General features: G+C 41.8%; 1 protein-coding gene across 1 annotated transcript; it reads right to left on the bottom strand.

The window, feature by feature from the left end:
* Positions 1-498: 498 nt before the first annotated feature.
* rasl12 (RAS-like, family 12) lies at positions 499-14,241 on the bottom strand. The gene is made up of 5 exons (XM_085281427.1): positions 14,160-14,241; positions 13,703-13,759; positions 5,903-5,976; positions 3,662-3,852; positions 499-2,901 (listed from the first exon to the last, which is right to left on the bottom strand). The coding sequence occupies exons 1-5, from the start codon at positions 14,239-14,241 to the stop codon at positions 2,568-2,570; spliced, it is 738 nt and encodes a 245-aa protein (XP_085137553.1). The 3' UTR covers positions 499-2,567.
* Between the last annotated feature and the right edge of the window lie 3,563 nt (positions 14,242-17,804).

Raw genomic sequence — 17,804 nt, 5'->3', positions numbered from 1 at the left:
CCCCATTCTCTGCGGCCTGCTGGAGGGGGAGGGCTAGTAGGAGGAGTTGGCCGTCCGACTGCGGTCTGGAGTGTGGGGCCTCCCTGCTGCTACGGAGTCGGGGTGGTCTGCCTCTCCCCACCGCAGGGAAAAGGGTAACACCACCTGGGTCTGGGTGCAGTTCCCCCCTCCAGGGGCAAGGGTACCTAGACCCGGTTTGTAGAGTACGCTTGGGGAGTGTGATTGTGTGTACAGCGTCTCTTTATGTCTGTCTCCACGTTGGTTGAGTGTGGAGTAAGTGCATATGAGAGCATGAGGGTGGGAATGGATGTTTGTGTCTGTGTGTGCCTGTATGTCTGTGTCTATATGTCAGGTTGGGTATCAGACGCCACCTCTCTGGGGACACCTCAGGCCCTCCAAGGTTTGGAGGCCTATCTCCACCTACCACCACTTCCCCTGCCAGTGGCGGACTCCCTCAGGTGTCGGTGCGTTGGTGGTTCTTTGTGTCTGGGGATGGGCGTCCAGGTACACACCGGCTCACTCCTTGGCGGCCGCTTATCGGGGCCTGGAGCCTGGGGCTCGCTCGGGCCCCTTCGGGGGTGGGGTGCCCCCGGCCTCTCGGCCTGGGGCTCGGTCACTCAGGCGCAGCTGGCTGCCGGCGGAGCTCACGGGCGCGTCACTGCAACTCCCCCTGGCTTCTGCTCCGCGGCTGCTGAGTGAGCCCTCATCTGGGACTCTCCTCAGCTCTTACTGGAACAGTGGCGCGGCTGCCCCTCTGTTGGTCTTCCATGGTTTCTTGTGTTCTGGGGGCCTCTGGATGTCTGGAGTTTTGATCTCCTCCATACCCGCTTCACACCCTGGAGGACGGGGCTGTGGCCCCCCCACACTCCCTAGCAGATCGTTACATGGAGAAACCTTTGGAATACAAGCGCGCTGATCCACACAGGTATGCACACAAGTGTTCACTGCTCGTAGACCCAAATTACACCTTTCTTGGCTGCTACTTCGAAGCACATCTGTCCTGCGTGCTGCACAACAACATTGAATATTTAGTATTTACTGCTGTTTACACTTAGCTAGATTAATGCGATGGTGTTGTGTTTAGTATGTTGCTTTGTTTCTTTTTTTTTTGTCTTTTTTTGCTTGTTTTCTATTCTTCTCTCAACAGGTGATCCAGGAGATTTTTTTTTTTTCTCCCCCCCTTTCTCACTGTCCCTCTCCCCTTCTGTTTTTCCTTTCCTTCCTCTTTCTTTCTCCCTTTCCTATCTCTCACTCATGTCTGTCCCGTCTGTAACATCTGGAAATAAAATATAATAAATAATAAAAACAAAGATCGACCAAATGGACCAATACGGCAATGCCACGATGATCCATTTGGCAAAGTAAATCCATTGGGTATCCTTGTTGGTCTTCAGACAACAATTCTGATGGCTAAAGAACCAAATGGGACAGGCAAAAAAAAAAAAAAAAAGGAAAGGGAGGGGGGATGAGTGTGTATCAGTGTATGTGTATGTCCAGAGTTCAGCTGAGACAGTGTCCTTCCCAATCTAGTGAGAGTGGTTAGTTGCTGGTCTCACAAAATTCACAAGATCACACGAGATTTCAAACTGCAGGAAAATCAGTGGAATTATAAGAGGCAGATATCTACAGACACACCACGTGTGTGCTATCGCTATTTACTGTGGTTTAACCTGTCAAGGGCAAAAATGCACAGAAGATTCTGCATCAAGCCATGAAATCATTGCTTTCCTACTTTTGTTATACCTGGATTGGTGGCATGGAGGTTAGTGCTGTTACCTCCCAGCAAGAAGGTCCTGAGTTCAAATCCACAGTTTGGCTAGTTTACAGTGGTTTCTCTCTGGGTGTTCTAGTTTCTTCCCACAGTTAAAAGTCATGCAGTCATTAGAGTTAGGTTAGGTTAATTGGCGATTCTAAGTTACCTGTGAGTGCAAGTGGTTGTTTGTCTATATTTGATAGACTGGTGTCCAGGGTGTACACCGCCTCTTACCCTATCACTTCAGGGTTATGCCCCCCTGCAACCAAGATAGGAGGATGGTAGTTGTTGTAGATTCATTCATTTTTTATGTTAACCAGACTTTGTTGAACATTATGTAATATGAAGACACCATGTAGTATTTAAGTGACCAAGTAGTACTGTGGTAAAAGTTATTGAACAGTGTTGAAATAAAATGACAAAATTGTGAAGGATTAAAATATTCCAAGAGCTCAACTTACTCCATCTGAACATGTTTCGCTTGCGTTTTATCAACACAAAATGCACAGGTTTACTGAACATGAATACGTTGTGTTGATTTATCTCAGTTGTTTAAATTTCTGCCAAGGCAAAGCAGTTGTGTGCAACCAATGTCCACTATTGAGTTAAGTAAATCCAACATGGCCGTTTTTTCAGTGTAAAACCTCAACATAAAATCAACATATTAAGAAAAGCCTCTGTTAAGATTGTTCAGGCTTTTTCATTGAACCTGCCAAATGTCTGTAGGGTGGAGCTGCTCTTGCTGCTTCAGAAGCCTGTCTACATAAGGACCTACAACTCTCTTACAGTATCACAGGACATGCAGTAGAATGTGTCAAAATATCTTAAACCCTTTGAGTAAGGTGAGAGTGGAAGCTCTCCGTTTGCTCTGAGCTCTGGATGTCTTCACTGTGATCAGCTTCGCGTTGGCAGGCACTGGCAGCTCCTTGTAACATGGTGTAGTAAAGGATGGGACACCCAGAAGTGCTTTGTCCTCGCTGGCACAGATGGCGGGGACCAAGCAGCCACAGGCACCGCCTTTCCTCGCCCTCCTCACTGCCTCATGGAAGACTTGCTGTACAGAGTGGAAGTCTTGACAGGCTGACACCTCGAAGAATACACATCCAAAATGAGACGCCAAGGCCTCACCATCCGACTGACGCACCTGTCTGATAGGACAAACTTCTCTGATTAGGAAAAACACCTTTACAACAAGTATCACTGTCATAGTCTGCAACCAACAGATGTCTTCATGAATTAAAACGAAGGTTTATAACAATACGGATCAGACAGCAGACAGTACGATTGGATAATGACCCAAAGGACACTCCAACACCAACCCAAGAGTTTGTGCAGACAAAGAAATAACATATTTTTCAATGTTCAGCTCAGTCACTCGTTCTCAGCACAACAGAGCTTTTCAGTTGCTAAAGCCGAAACTAAAGGCAGAGAGAGAAAAAACAGTGACTGCTGTAAATGAGCTCAGCACCCGGTGATGATCGTGGCGTCAAGACTTTAGGCAGTCATTGACTGCAAAGCATTTTAATCCAAAATTTTATTTTAAATTATACTAGTTTGTCCAATTATTTTGAGTATCTAACCGTCAACAATGGTTTGTTGAGTCCACTGCATTACAGATGGAAGTTAAACATATGTTAATTGTTTGTGTCTCATGATCAGTGGGTTCAACCAAAGTACCAGCAAATTGTACCTAATTAAGTGTCTAATGAGTGTAAATCAAAAAGGTGTTCTAAAGGTAGTCAAATTTACAAATGAGGACTTTGGTGTCTTTTTCATTTCTCCAGGGACGTCTGAGACAAAGCTTTCTTCATGTGGCTAATTTCAGTGAAAAGGTCTACAGACTAATTTACACGCTGCCACACACACACACACACACACACACACACACACACACACACAGATACCAGCCTGTATCTGTCCATGTCCTTCTTGTTGCCCAGAAGAATGATGGGAGTTTGTGGCCTGAAGGTTTTGTTGTGTGAGGCAAGTGTCTGCAGGTACAGCTGACAGCCATTAAAGCTCTCCATGTTATCGATGCTGTAGACCACCAGGAAGACGTTTGCCCATGACAGATAACGTTCACTGTTCACTGGACCTTCCTACAAACACACACACATACTCAATTTCATTTTCTGTAAATTACTGTGTGAGCTGTCATTAGATTCTAGACTAAAAGATTTTGCTATCAGCACAGTGCACTAATTATCTCAATTTCTAGAGAAATGAATGTCCAATGTTGCTGCTAATGGAGCTGACCAGTGTTTTGCTGCCAAAAGCTTGGATGGAAAAAAGTTGGATAAAAAGCTGAGCAGATTTATCAGAGTAAATGAATAAATAAATAAATAAATAAATAAATAAAAAGTAAAAAACGTGCGGGTGGGGGGCATTTTGATACCTTGGGTATGCAGACAAGCTTTTATTTTGAAAGTCAGATATCTACAGGACACTCTCAAAAATAGATGTATCGATATCTTTTCCCTTGCAAAATGGGAAGTGCATCTATCAGTCAGCTTAGACCAAAACTTCTGGTGTCAGATATGCTGAAAAACCTTTAAATTGATTAGAAATCCCACTCTACTATTAATACAATACAAAATACTACGTAGAGTGCACTATACAGGTCAACAGATGTTCAAGATGGCCTTTACGTCATCTAACAACTGCTCACACTGTCACGGTAATACACCTGACAATTACATCCAGGCTCTTTTGGTTCTTTCCACCAGTTCAGAGTTTTGGTGCTGGATATCTGAAGTAGAGCAGGGCGACATGACCAAAAATATTTATCACGATATACATTTGAAAATTTGCGATAACGATATAACTGACGATATAACTGACACGAGACAAAATACTTTACAACTCCTCAACTTTATTAGTGCAAAAAAACCCATCAATGTATTTTCACTTAAACAAGCAGCTTACAAGACCGTGCAGAAAATGTTCCCACTAAGCCAGAAGGGAAAAAGAGGGAACACACACATGTAACATGGAAGCTCTTATAACATGTGGTTAGCCTAATTGGGCTTTCACCAAATCAGCAAAGATGCACAGAAAAGAAGATCAGACACCAACTAGGGAGGATCAGAAAGACAAGCGGAACGATCATCTCCTATGTAGCAGGTTTATCAGAGAAACTCAGGAGTCTTTTCCGAGCACAACATCCCAGTGTACTTTAGACCCAGCCACACACTCAGACACAAACTGGTTCATCCCAAACACAGAACTCCTAAACCCAAACTTGACAACGTAGTGTATGCTGTACAGAGCAGCGAGGATTGGTATAAACACATGGCACAACATAGAAGAGCCACCTCAACCAGACAAGACTCGGCTGTCCATCTACACCGAAAGGTCAAAGGTCACTTTTTATGAGGATGCCAATGTTCACATTTTGGACAGAGAGGACAGATGGTTTGAAAGAGGAGTGAAAGAAGCATCTTTTACGACACCAACTCTCTGCCATCTATAATCCAGTTTTGATATCCCTTCCCAGACGCCTTAAGGCCCACTCACATCCTGGGCCATCTGACCTCAGTAAGTCACATGATCGGGTGGGGCCAGGTTTCACAATGGGTTCACTCGAAACCTTGGCTGATTGTGACACACACCTGTTTTCACACCTTGGCTCGTGCGATTAGGTAGAGGATTAGTAGGGGGTCCGTGACCCTCTTAGGGGCACTCCCCATAGGGCTTAACAGACAAGCTTCTCTACCATTTGCTCCTAGAACTGAAGAAGCTTCTCGGATGAGAAGTGAAACATCTTCAAGAAACTTAAAGTTGTCCAAAGGCTTTTCTTTCCAAGCTCCTTAGACTACAATCACCTGGATGACTGAGAACCGTCACAGACACATCTGTTGGGCATTTTTCTTGGAATTCAGACAATAATTCTGATAGCGCAGGACAAGACAATCGAAAAAAGGAAAGAAAAACAAGTCAGACACCGTCCTAGGTATCATGTAAATTTTCTAAAATTAACTAGAAGATTTTATTTTGAAAATGTTACCCCACTGACACGTCTTAATATGAACCAGTAAGTAATTGCAAGCTATTTAGGAAAAGTGCAAACCATTCTGGGGCTTTTATTTTGAAAACCAGACATAGGCCACAGAATAATTTCCTGTATGAAAACCAAATTTTGGCTCATACCTGTTCACAGGTGTCCATCACTCTCAGTGTGACCGGCTGCTGGTCCACCACCTCCTCAGACGAGTAGACGTCTTCTGTATATGCAAGGACACAGAACAGCCATGTTTAACTTTTCAAAGGCTTTCTATAGCTGTGCAGGAAGTAAACAATTCCAGTAAACACAGTAATGGAGCAGTGAATAAAAATAAGAAGAACCCGAATATTATCAGTGTAATGTTTCTGATTTTAATTATAACAATAGCTCTGCTCCATTGGCCTGTGTGCTCCTTGCCTGTGTAAAATATAATATGTCCTTTAATTTCAATTCAATTTTATTTATATAGCGCCAAATCACAACAAAAGTCGCCTCAAGGCGCTTCATAGATACAGAGAAAAACCCAACAATCATATGACCCCCTATGAGCAGCACTTTGGCGACAGTGGGAAGGAAAAACTCCCTTTTAACAGGAAGAAACCTCCGACAGAACCAGGCTCAGGGAGGGGCGGGGCCATCTGCTGCGACCGGTTGGGGTGAGAGAAGGAAGACAGGATGAAGACATGCTGTGGAAGAGAGACAGAGGTTAATAACAGATATGATTCAATGCAGAGAGGCCTGTTAACACATAGTGAGTGAGAAAGGTGACTGGAAAGGAAAAACTCAATGCATCATGGGAATCCCCCGGCAGCCTACACCTACTGCAGCATAACTAAGGGAGGATTCAGGATCACCTGGTCCAGCCCTAACTATATGCTTTAGCAAAAAGGAAAGTTTGAAGCCTAATCTTAAAAGTAGAGATAGTGTCTGTCTCCCGAATCCAAATTGGAAGCTGGATCCACAGAAGAGGGGCCTGAAAACTGAAGGCTCTCCCTCCCATTCTACTTTTAAATACTCTAGGAACAACAAGTAGGCCTGCAGAGCAAGAGCGAAGTGCTCTAATAGGGTGATATGGTACTACAAGGTCATTAAGATAAGATGGGGCCTGATTATTTAAGACCTTGTATGTGAGGAGCAGGATTTTGAATTCAATTCTGGATTTAACAGGAAGCCAATGAAGGGAAGCCAAAACAGGAGAAATCTGCTCTCTCTTTCTAGTCCCTGTCAGGACTCTTGCTGCAGCATTTTGGATTAGCTGAAGGCTTTTCAGGGAGTTTTTAGGACTTCCTGATAATAATGAATTACAGTCGTCCAGCCTGGAAGTAATAAATGCATGAACTAGTTTTTCAGTGTCACTCTGAGACAGGATATTTCTAATTTTAGAGATGTAGCACAGATGGAAGAAAGCAGTCTTACATATTTGTTTAATATGTGCGTTGAAGGACATGTCCTGGTCAAAAATGATTCCAAGGTTTCTCACAGCGTTACTGGAGGCCAAGGTAATGCCATCCAGAGTAAGAATCTGCTTAGATACCATATTTCTAAGATTTTCAGGGCCGAGTACAATAACCTCAGTTTTATCTGAATTAAGAAGCAGAAAGTTAGCGGCCATCCAGGTCTTTATGTCTTTAAGACATTCCTGCAGTTTAACTCATTGGTGTGTGTTATCTGGCTTCATGGACAGATAGAGCTGGGTGTCATCTGCATAGCAGTGTAAATGTATGCTATGTCTTCTAATGATGCTGCCTAAGGGAAGCATGTATAATGTAAACAGAATTGGTCCTAGCACTGAATCCTGTGGAACTCCATAATTAACCTCAGTGTGTGAAGAGGACTCTCCATTTACATGCACAAACTGGAGTCTATTAGATAGATATGATATAAACCACTGCAGTGCAGTACCTGTAATACCTACAGCATGTTCTAATCGCTCTAATAGGATATTATGGTCGACAGTATCGAACGCTGCACTGAGGTCTAGCAGGACAAGCACAGAGATGAGTCCACTGTCAGAGGCCATAAGAAGATCATTTGTAACCTTCACTAAAGCTGTTTCTGTGCTGTGCTGAGCTCTGAAACCTGACTGAAACTCTTCAAACAAGCCTCTGCAGATGATCTGTTAGCTGTTTGACAACTACTCTTTCAAGGATGTTTGATATAAAGGAAGGTTGGAGATTGGCCTATAATTAGCTAAGACTGCTGGGTCTAGAGATGCTTTTTGAGTAAAGGTTTAACTACAGCCAGCTTGAAGGCCTGTGGTACATAGCCGATTATTAGAGATAGGTTGATCATATTTAAGATCGAAGAATTAATTAATGGCAGGACTTCTTTGAGCAGTTTTGTAGGAATGGGGTCTAAAAGACACGTTGATGGTTTGGAGGAAGTAATTATTGAAGTTAACTCAGAAAGATCAATTGGAGAAAAAGAGTCTAACTTAACATCAATGGTACTAAGAGTAGCTGTAGATAATATTACATCTGTGGGATGATTATTGGTAATTTTTTCTCTAATGATAAAAATGTTATTTGTGAAGAAGTTCATGAAATCATTACTAGTTAACGTTAAAGGGATGGTTGGCTCAAAAGAGCTCTGACTTTTTGTCAGCCTGGCTACAGAGCTGAAGAGAAACCTGGGGTTGTTCTTATTTTCTTCAATCAGTGATGAATAGTAAGATGTTCTGGCTTTGCGGAGGGTTTTCTTATAAAGCAGCAAACTATTTCTCCAGGCTAAATGATGATCCTCTAGATTTGTGACACGCCATTTCCTCTCCAGCTTACGATTTATCAGCTTTAAAGTACGTGTTTGAGAATTATACCACGGAGTCAGGTACTTCTGATTAGAGACCTTAGTTTTCACAGGAGCTACAGTATCCAGAGTCGTACGTAGTGAGGAGGTGAAATTATTAACAAGATAATCGACCTCTGTTGGGGTAGCGTTCAGATAGCTGCTCTGCTCTATGTTGGTACAGGGCATTGGAGATGATAACAGTGGGTGGATTATATTCTTAAACTTACACTGTTCCAAAAAATAGTAATGTCACATTATTTTACTGTGTATTTTACAGTTGTGTACTGTTTTTCTAGAATATCATTACATTTACAAAAGTAGACTGTGATCTGACATGTCAAATGTAAAATAACATAACATCACTGTAAATGTAATAAAACACAATTTACTTGTTTGTTAAATATATTTTGTTGTACATATGCATATTTAGCTCGTAAAAATACATCCAGGAATGTCTCCCATCATGCCTTGGGACATGTGCTGCTGTTTAGATGTTCTTGTTTTATTGTTTATGGTTACGTTACTTTTAACTGTTATCTTGAATGCTGTGTTTACGCCGTGGTGCAGCGTCACTGACAGCTGTTGTTTTGTAGAGAGTGACTTCTGTTGTGCTGTTGTTGAACCTTGAGGCACATTGTAGCACTGGCAAGTGTTTCAATAAATAGCTCCCCCTACCAGCTTGGGGTTAAATAACAAGCTCAATCTCTCTGTGAGCTTCGTTGTTAAGATTTCTCTGCATGCCACAATGTAAAACATTGCACGGACACGCTGTGCTAATTATATATTTTGAAAAAGAAATATAGAGGTAGGAATTGCAGTTAATATAAATAACATGACGCTAAGCATCGGCCAATGAATGTGAACTAACAACAACAAGTTCGCGGGTATGGCTGCGACCATAGGAAAAAACCCTAATATGAAGGTATTTTACTGCATTTTACAGTAATGTTCTGTTCTTCTAGAATATCATTAAAGTTACGTAAATAGACTTTGACTTCACATGTGAATGTAAATTAACGTTAAATCACTGTAATGTAATACAACATAATTGTCATGATTATTAAATGTATCTGTCTGTACATATGCATATTTAGATTGTTAAAATACATTCACAAATGTTTCATGATTTCACAAATATCTGTCCAATATTTGAAAGATTGAACTGTTGAATTCAAATGTAAATGGCCTGTATTTGTATAGCACTTTACTAGTCCCTAAGGACCCCAAAGCGCTTTACACAACCAGTCATTCACCCATTCACACACACATTCACACACTGGTGATGGCAGCTACATTGTAGCCACAGCCACCCTGGGGCGCACTGACAGAGGCGAGGCTGCCGGACACTGGCGCCACCGGGGCCTCTGACCACCACCAGTAGGCAACGGGTGAAGTGTCTCGCCCAAGGACACAACGGCCGAGACTGTCCGAGCCGGGGCTCGAACCGGCAACCTTCCGATTACAAGGCGAACTCCCAACTCTTGAGCCACGATCGCCCCTAATGCTATGGAAAAGTATATAACATGATCCCTATAAGCTTGTGTTACATCACATAAGTATTATTATCGTTGCTAGTTAGGGCGATCGTGGCTCAAGAGTTGGCAGTTCGCCTTGTGATCAGAAGACTGCCGGTTCGCGCCCCGGCTCGGACACTCTCCGTCGTTGTGTCCGTGGTCAAGACTCTCCGCCTACTAGTGATGGCCAAAGGGGCCGATGGTGCGATATGGCAGCCTCGCCTCTGTCAGTCTGTCCCAGGGCATGCAATCAATTATTATTTAAACCAACTGTTAACTGTATATTTCTGTACATTTACGCATTATGTTTCATATTTCCACATTCAGTGACCTTGTTTATAGGTAATTTCATTGTTTGATCACGTAAAAATGTTCCTAAAAGCACTTGGAAAAAGCAGAATCCCATGTCAAATTAGCGCAACAAACTCTATTTTAATTACTGAAAATAACCGTATTTTTATGGGACAGTTATTTTCTGTTATTTTACGGTTGTATTTTGGCGCCCCAGCTGCCGGAATATTACCGTTTTTTTAAGATGGTTTTTTTTTTCCAATTTATAGATGATTTCATTGTTTAATCACATTAACATGTTCCTGATTTAATGTTTAGCAGCACTTGAAAAAGGCGAGATCCCATGTCAAATTAGCGCAACTAATTGTATTTTCATTACTGGAAATAACCGTATTTTTATGGGGAGTTATTTTCTGTTATTTCACAGTCGTATTTTGGCCCCCCAGCTGCCGGAATATTACCGTTGTTTTAGGATGGTTTTTTTAACAGTGTAGTTACAGCACTTTCAGAAAGACATCTACTTTGATAAAGTCTACTCCCCACTGCTGTGTAATCAATTATTGCAAATGTAAATGTTATCAGGAAATGATCAGACAGGAGAGGGTTTTCAAGAAACACTGTTAAATGTTCAGGTTCGATGCCATATGTTAAAACAAGATCTAGAGTGTGATTAAAGTGGTGGGTGGGTTCTTTTACATTTTGAGTGAAGCCAATTGAGTCTAATAACAGATTAAATGCCATGTTGAGGCTGTCATTTTTAGCATCTACATGGATGTTAAAATCACCCACAATAATTATTTTATCTGAGCTCAGAACTAAATTAGATATAAAGTCTGAGAAATCAGACAGAAACTCTGTGTAAGGCCCAGGTGGACGATAGATGATAACAAGTAAGACTGGTTTCTGAGTTTACAGCTGGGGTGGACAATGCTAAGCATCAGGCTTTCAAATGAATTAAAAGTCTGTCTTGGTCTTTCATTAATTAATAGGCTGGTGTGAAAAATTGCTGCCACACCTCCCCCTCGGCCTGTGCTTCGAGATTTCTGGTAGTTAGAATGACTCGGGGGTGTTGATTCATTTAAACTAACATAATCATCCTGCTGCAACCAGGTTTCTGTAAGGCAGAGTAAATCGATTTGTTGATCAATTATTAAGTCATGTACTAACAGAGACTTGGAGGAGAGAGACCTAATATTTAATAATCCACATTTCACTGTTTTACTCTTTGGTTCAGATGTGGATACTGTATTGTTCTTTCTTTGTAATTGTTTATGTTTAAGTCGTTTGTTGATGGTTTTTAGTTTGTTTTTTGTCTGTTTGGGAGCTGACACAGTCTCTATGGAGATGGGTTTTTGGAGGGGTAGCAGGAGGAGAGAAGCTGCAGAGAGGCGTGTAAGACTGCAACTCTGCTTCCTGGTCCCAACTCTGGATAGTCATATTTTGGGGGGTTTAATAAATTTGTCCATATTTCTAGAAATGAGAGCTGCTCCATCCAAAGTGGGATGGATGCCGTCTCTCCTAACAAGACCAGGTTTCCTCCAGAAGGTTTGCCAATTATCTATGAAGCCCACATCGTTTCTGGGACACCACTCAGACAACCAGCAATTTAAGGAGAACATGCGGCTAAACATGTCACTCCTGGTCTGATTGGGGAGGGGACCAGAGAATTTTTTTTTTTTTTTTAACTTTTATAATCTTGTGTAGCTTGTGGGAAATGCAGCTTGCACAGTACAGGGGGTGAAAAGGCTTCTTGCAGCTTTTTGAAAAAACCTTGATCATGTTCAGTGGTTGTTTTCAGTCTGAATGAAGGTTAAGAAAGAAAGAAGCCCACTGCATGAAGGTTCTAGGATTATCTGCATATTCAGATGCACCTTAGGGCTATACAAAGAAGGAAATTCAACATAGCCAGGCTTTCTTTGCTTTATCTAATCTGACAAAACTCCAGATAAACAGGTATCTCCAGATAAAGGTTATCAAGCTTCTTTGTTAATTCGGGCATTCTGTTTCAGTCTCTAAGTGCACTCATATTAAGGGGCATTTGATGCATCATTTTACTTTAAAAGGGACCGACTGAGTGCAGCCATTGGCATCATCAGAGGAATGAATGCTAGAGAGCTATAAAGAACCTCAAAATGTTGTAAAAGGCAACAATGCTACTGCAGATAAAACAAAGTGCAGAAATTCATGAATTCATGACAAAGAATAGAAAAATAATTATGTTCATTGAAATAAATGAGTCTGTTCCATCACAGCTGAGGGTTAAAAGTCTAAAATGTTAAAGTGCATACGCTTAAACATTACATGTCAGTCACTGTTTTCAGGTCTGACTTTGTCCCTTACACGAGAAAAGAGGAGATATAGAAATCGCTTTTGTTTGTCACCAGGTCAAAGAGAATAATAAGTGCTTCTAGACCATGATACAGTTTGTAATTCTGCCTCTGTACACCATCACAGAGGATTTTAACTCAATTCATCAATATGTGATTAAAGTGCAGTCGCCTTTACTCACCAGCATCTCTTTGGAACTCCTACTAAGACTTTCGGTGAATAGCCACCAAATAGAAGCTCAACACAACATATTTTATAAACTCTAGATCATTTATTTACTCAGTTTGTCACAGAAAGACAGAGGAACACGCCTCTCTAGGGGCAGCTGTAGATCAAAAGGTAGAGCAGGTAATCCACTAGGGATCGATACATGGCTGCTCCAGTCTGCATGCCAATGTACCGCTGGGCAAGATACTGAACCCCAGGCTGCTCTCTGATTCATTGACTGGAGCCAGGCCACTCTCCTGACAACAAAACCATTGGCTCTGCAGCTACTTCTGAGCCTCTGAAAATTGGGACTGTGTACAAATGTCTAAAATGTGAAAGTTTGTTTTTAAACAAATCTACAAATCGAAGTCATTTCTCATTCATAATGTTAGATCTGCGCACACAAATCCCAGTGAGAACGTTAAGGCTCCACAGGTTGTACATATGACTCTTCAGCAGAGATGCTAAATATCACTTACAGCATACTGCGAGTAAAAGAATCAATGAAAATGAAACGTATTCAGTCCATTTTCATTTGAAACTCTGAACGTAATCGGCTCCAGAACAGCATGGGGGTGGGGTGATGCACTCAAGAGTGAAAATGTGTCCCACAGAAACTTAACAAAAGTCACATTAAAAGGAAACACAACAGGCTGAAGACAATTACAACTGTAAAACACAAACAACAATATGGTGAAACTGGCTTCCAAGACACAATACAAATACTTGAGCATGAAGGGGAAATATACTGGGTGGAAATTTCACTTTAAATACAGCACTTTCATCACCATCGACCAGCAATGCTGTCTGTTTTCTTACCTAGGTTGGGGTCATATTCAGTGATGAAGCGCTTTGTGAGAAATTTTACTGTCAGTGCTGTAAAACAAGAACAAAGACAGAAGAGAATTTACGGAGCCTCAAGAGACCAGGGTTAGTGAGGGGCATGAGAAAACCACTGCTACAAAAACACATTGAACGTTTGAGGGAAAATGCTAAATAAAACCCACCCAGGGAATTATGGAACTGTCCATCTCATGAAACAACTTCCTCTGGAAAGTTGAAATGTTTTGTTTCTACTTACTACTGAAAATCTTTTACTTTATTTCCTGGTGGATCTGGTGTTCATGCAGGCTCACTGAAGTTGTAACATTGTGATTCTTAAACATGAATTGCTAAAACAGTTATTTGGTTACAAGTAAAAACAATCTAGCAAATCAGTCAGCCCTCAGTTTAAAAAGGAAGATTAAACATCTGTTGAAGTGAAAGATTAAAAGACCTGACTTCCCGCAGCCCATCACACCAAGAATCACCAGGTTACATTCAGCAGGATTACACGTCTTCACCTTCCCAAACATCATCGACAGGAATATCTTCAGAGAGACCGTTACACAGACTTATTCCTGACAGATGCCCCTGCTTTCAAATGATGCTAACAGGGAGAAAATAGACATCCAAACATGCTGAATCTGAGAAATATGCTTGTTTTCTCTTCTCTCAGATGAAAATACTGAAAATAAAAAGACTATAAGATCCAGATGTGTGCTGTGATCACAGTGTGCCTCTACTGCTCCGGGGAAAGCAGAAACGGTGTCGTGTGCAAATGATGCACTGACCTCTCCATTTTAGGAAAAAGATTTCAAACGGAGCCTGAAAAAGCTAAACTGAACTGGATGGAAGCACCACCAGGGCCCTATTTCAGGAAGCCAGTTTAGAAAACTCAGAGTGAAAAACGATACTCAGGGTTGAGTAACCCCGAACTGTCCAACTCGGAATATTCGGTTTCAGAAAGGCTGATAACACTTAGTTCAATCAACGCGGAGTTGCTTTAACCCCAAGTTAACTCATTCACTGCCAGCCATGAGTCAACGTATGTTTTCAATTGACGTCTATAGACGTCAATGGCAGTGAATGAGTTAAGCGCGCGCACGAGGATACATAAAGCCCTGATTAGTGGAGCACAGATTAAGCGAGTCACCATGGAGAAGGAGGGAAAGAAGGCGCGGTCAATGTATTTTACAGCGCTTGAGGCTGAAATTCTGATGGCAGCATATGCCGATAACATGCAAATTTTGCAGAAAAAAAGTAACACAGCCCCAGCTGCAAAACAAAGGGAGCATGCATGGCAAAACATAGCCGACAGAGTCAATGCGTGAGTGTTAATTTAAACATTGATCTAGGGATTTCCACCCATTTTACACGTTATTTTATTATATTTTATTTTGTATTTTATACATTTTTTTTCATGATGTGATGTGAGCGCAGGTGCAACCCAACAGGCCCCAAATGTTCCTGGCAGCAAGTAAAAATGAAATATAAAAATATAGTCCAAACAGGTAAGGTGTAATTGTATTATGAGCCATAGTGCTTGGTCTGTTTGTCCCATGTAAATCAATTGCAGTTAGAGGCTACATTACTTTTCTTTCTGTAAGCACTTATTGAAATTATCTGAGCACATTACAAGTAAATATTTGCTTACTCTGTATGCTCAAATGTGACCCGTTATGGCCACTAGAAAAAAAGCGGAGGCCCGAAAAACAGGTGGGGGTCCTCCACCACCACCACTCACAGAGGCTGAGCAGTTGGCTTCCACATTTGTGATAATGTTGGCAGCATCACATATGATCTTCACAGTGCAGAGAACACAAATTAGCATCCATTACTATGATGAAATAATTTGTTAGTTTGAAATGCTACAGGGAACTATGTACCTGTACATTAATGCTGTGGAAAGACTTCCTGTTCACATAGTCTCCTTCATTTACTGAAGGAGCAATGATTGGAATGTGAGTGCCATCTATACAGCCAATCACGCCTGGGAACCCTGAGAATAAATGTAAAATGTAAGTAGTAGTTCAAGTATCACCACATCATGAATTAAGCACGCTCTAATCACTCTCTCCCGGCGGAGAGCTCTGCAGAGAATTTGGGCTTCAACATCTACTGGCTCTTCAAGGAAGGGGCACGCCATGTCTGACACTTCCTACAGTCAGGTTCCCGACACAGAGGCGGAGAAGGTCAGGGTTAGTTGAAGTAAACCTGCTAGGGGGCAGGTTAGCTTCACGGAGAGTGTCGTCATAGTAACTCACTCAGGCTTCATCTGAACTCGCTTTGTGAAACTGAAAACCCAGAGTTTTCGTTAACTCAGGGTATACTTACTCAGAGTTTGCACTAAACCGGCTTCCTGAAATAGGGCCCTGGTTTACTAAGCTGAAGCTGTCCCCATGCTAGTGGAGCAAATTGTCTGATTTCACTCAAGAGAGGGCTCAGAAGTCCATCCTTTCATAAATAAACCATATATTTGTAACTGTTTCTCTTACCTCTGTACAGGGACAGTCCAAGCTTTTCTGGGTGCCAAAGGATATTTGTGTAGCACATTTTCATTCCCATTTCAAGTTCAAATCTCCCATTAAAAGAAAGCACATTTGTGATCATATTAGCAGCTTCCTTTTAACAAGATAAACCTTATCGATGCAAATGTTTGGAGAGCACTGTTACAGCAGCCAAATTATTAGGACAACCTACATAAAATTGTTTAAAGATAAGATGAATTTTATTTATCCTGAGGGATGTTTTTCTTTTTACCAAAATTAGAAGCCTTTAAGCTGTGAATAGTTTTGTCAGAGGATAACCTAGAGCAGCGGTCCCCAACCCCCGGGCCTCGGACCGGTCCGTGAGTCGTTTGGTACCGGGCCGCGAGAGTTGAGGCTCAGGTGTGAAATGTATAGTTTTCAGGGTTTTTATCGGTGTTAGGGTTCAGATATTGAGGAAGGAGAGTACAAACCACCATGGTCCAGATGATCTTGGTCAAACAATGATTTTAATGAATACACACGTGTGGGAAGAACACTCTGTACGCAGACAGCAATTGATCTTCGACTTACTCAAAGCATACACAGATTTTTATAGCATCAGGGTTTGAATTAATGACGCCCCTTAGTATTTAGTATTTATTTATTTATTGTCATTGTCAAGAACAATGAAATTGCGTTTGGGGCTTCCATACAACCAAAAAAAAGAAGAAAATAATAAATACCCCTTAAAACCCAAGTGTACATATTTAACCCAGTGTGACTCCAATGCAATAAGACAATCCTTAGCAATAATGTTCGTAGAAATTCAGACAAAGACCTGAGAAACATGACAAAATACAACAATGCAACCCATTCAATATTATTGTACTGTGAGATATGATATCAGATATGATAGTTATCTATTTAAGAAAGAGGGGGGGGGGGGGGGCAGGAGGGGGAAGAGAACAAAGATATGATGCACCAATGCAGACCAGTTCATTGCTATTAAGAAGTTGGATATGGTTATTGTCCGTGAGAGGGGGGCAGAGAGTTCAGGAGCCTCACAGCCTGTGGATACAGGCTGTTGGCCAGTCTGGATGTTCTGGCCTGTATAGACCTGTACCTTCTCCCTGAGGGCAGCAGATGGAAAAGGTGGCGCGCAGGGTGATGTTGGTCCCGCAGGATACTGTGCACCCTCCTCAGACAGCAAGTGGGGAAGATATTACTGATCTCTGGCAGACTTGTTCCAATAATTCTGCCAGCTTCTTTCACCACCCGCTGGAGTGCTTGCTGATCGGGCCTTGGTGCAGCTGGGGAACCACACTAGAAATCCATACGTCAGAACGCTGCTGATGGCACAGTTGTAGAAGTTCAACAGAGATATATTGCCATTGAATTTAGACAACAAAAGCTTGGCTCACAGAGCAGCTGCAACACGAACAAAAAACATTAAATAGCAACATGATGTATTATATTATATTATAGTGCAAACAGATATCAAGTGGAAGACAGTCTGGATGGTCCCCCATAAATATTTGATTGTAAATGTAACCCAGGTCCCACGTAGCTATGGTAAAGCTAGAGTATGTAGTACAATGAGACTGGGCCTGGGTTCGTAGTGCTACTAGTAA

This window comes from Mchenga conophoros, linkage group LG1 (genome assembly GCF_057382185.1).
Source record: "Mchenga conophoros isolate Kocher_MC1m ecotype Shallow Benthic linkage group LG1, M_conophoros_male_GT1.1, whole genome shotgun sequence".
In the NCBI taxonomy this organism is placed as follows: Eukaryota; Metazoa; Chordata; class Actinopteri; order Cichliformes; family Cichlidae; genus Mchenga; species Mchenga conophoros.
The sequence above is the reverse complement of the archived record's forward strand: the minus strand, read 5'-3'. Positions and strand labels throughout refer to the sequence as shown.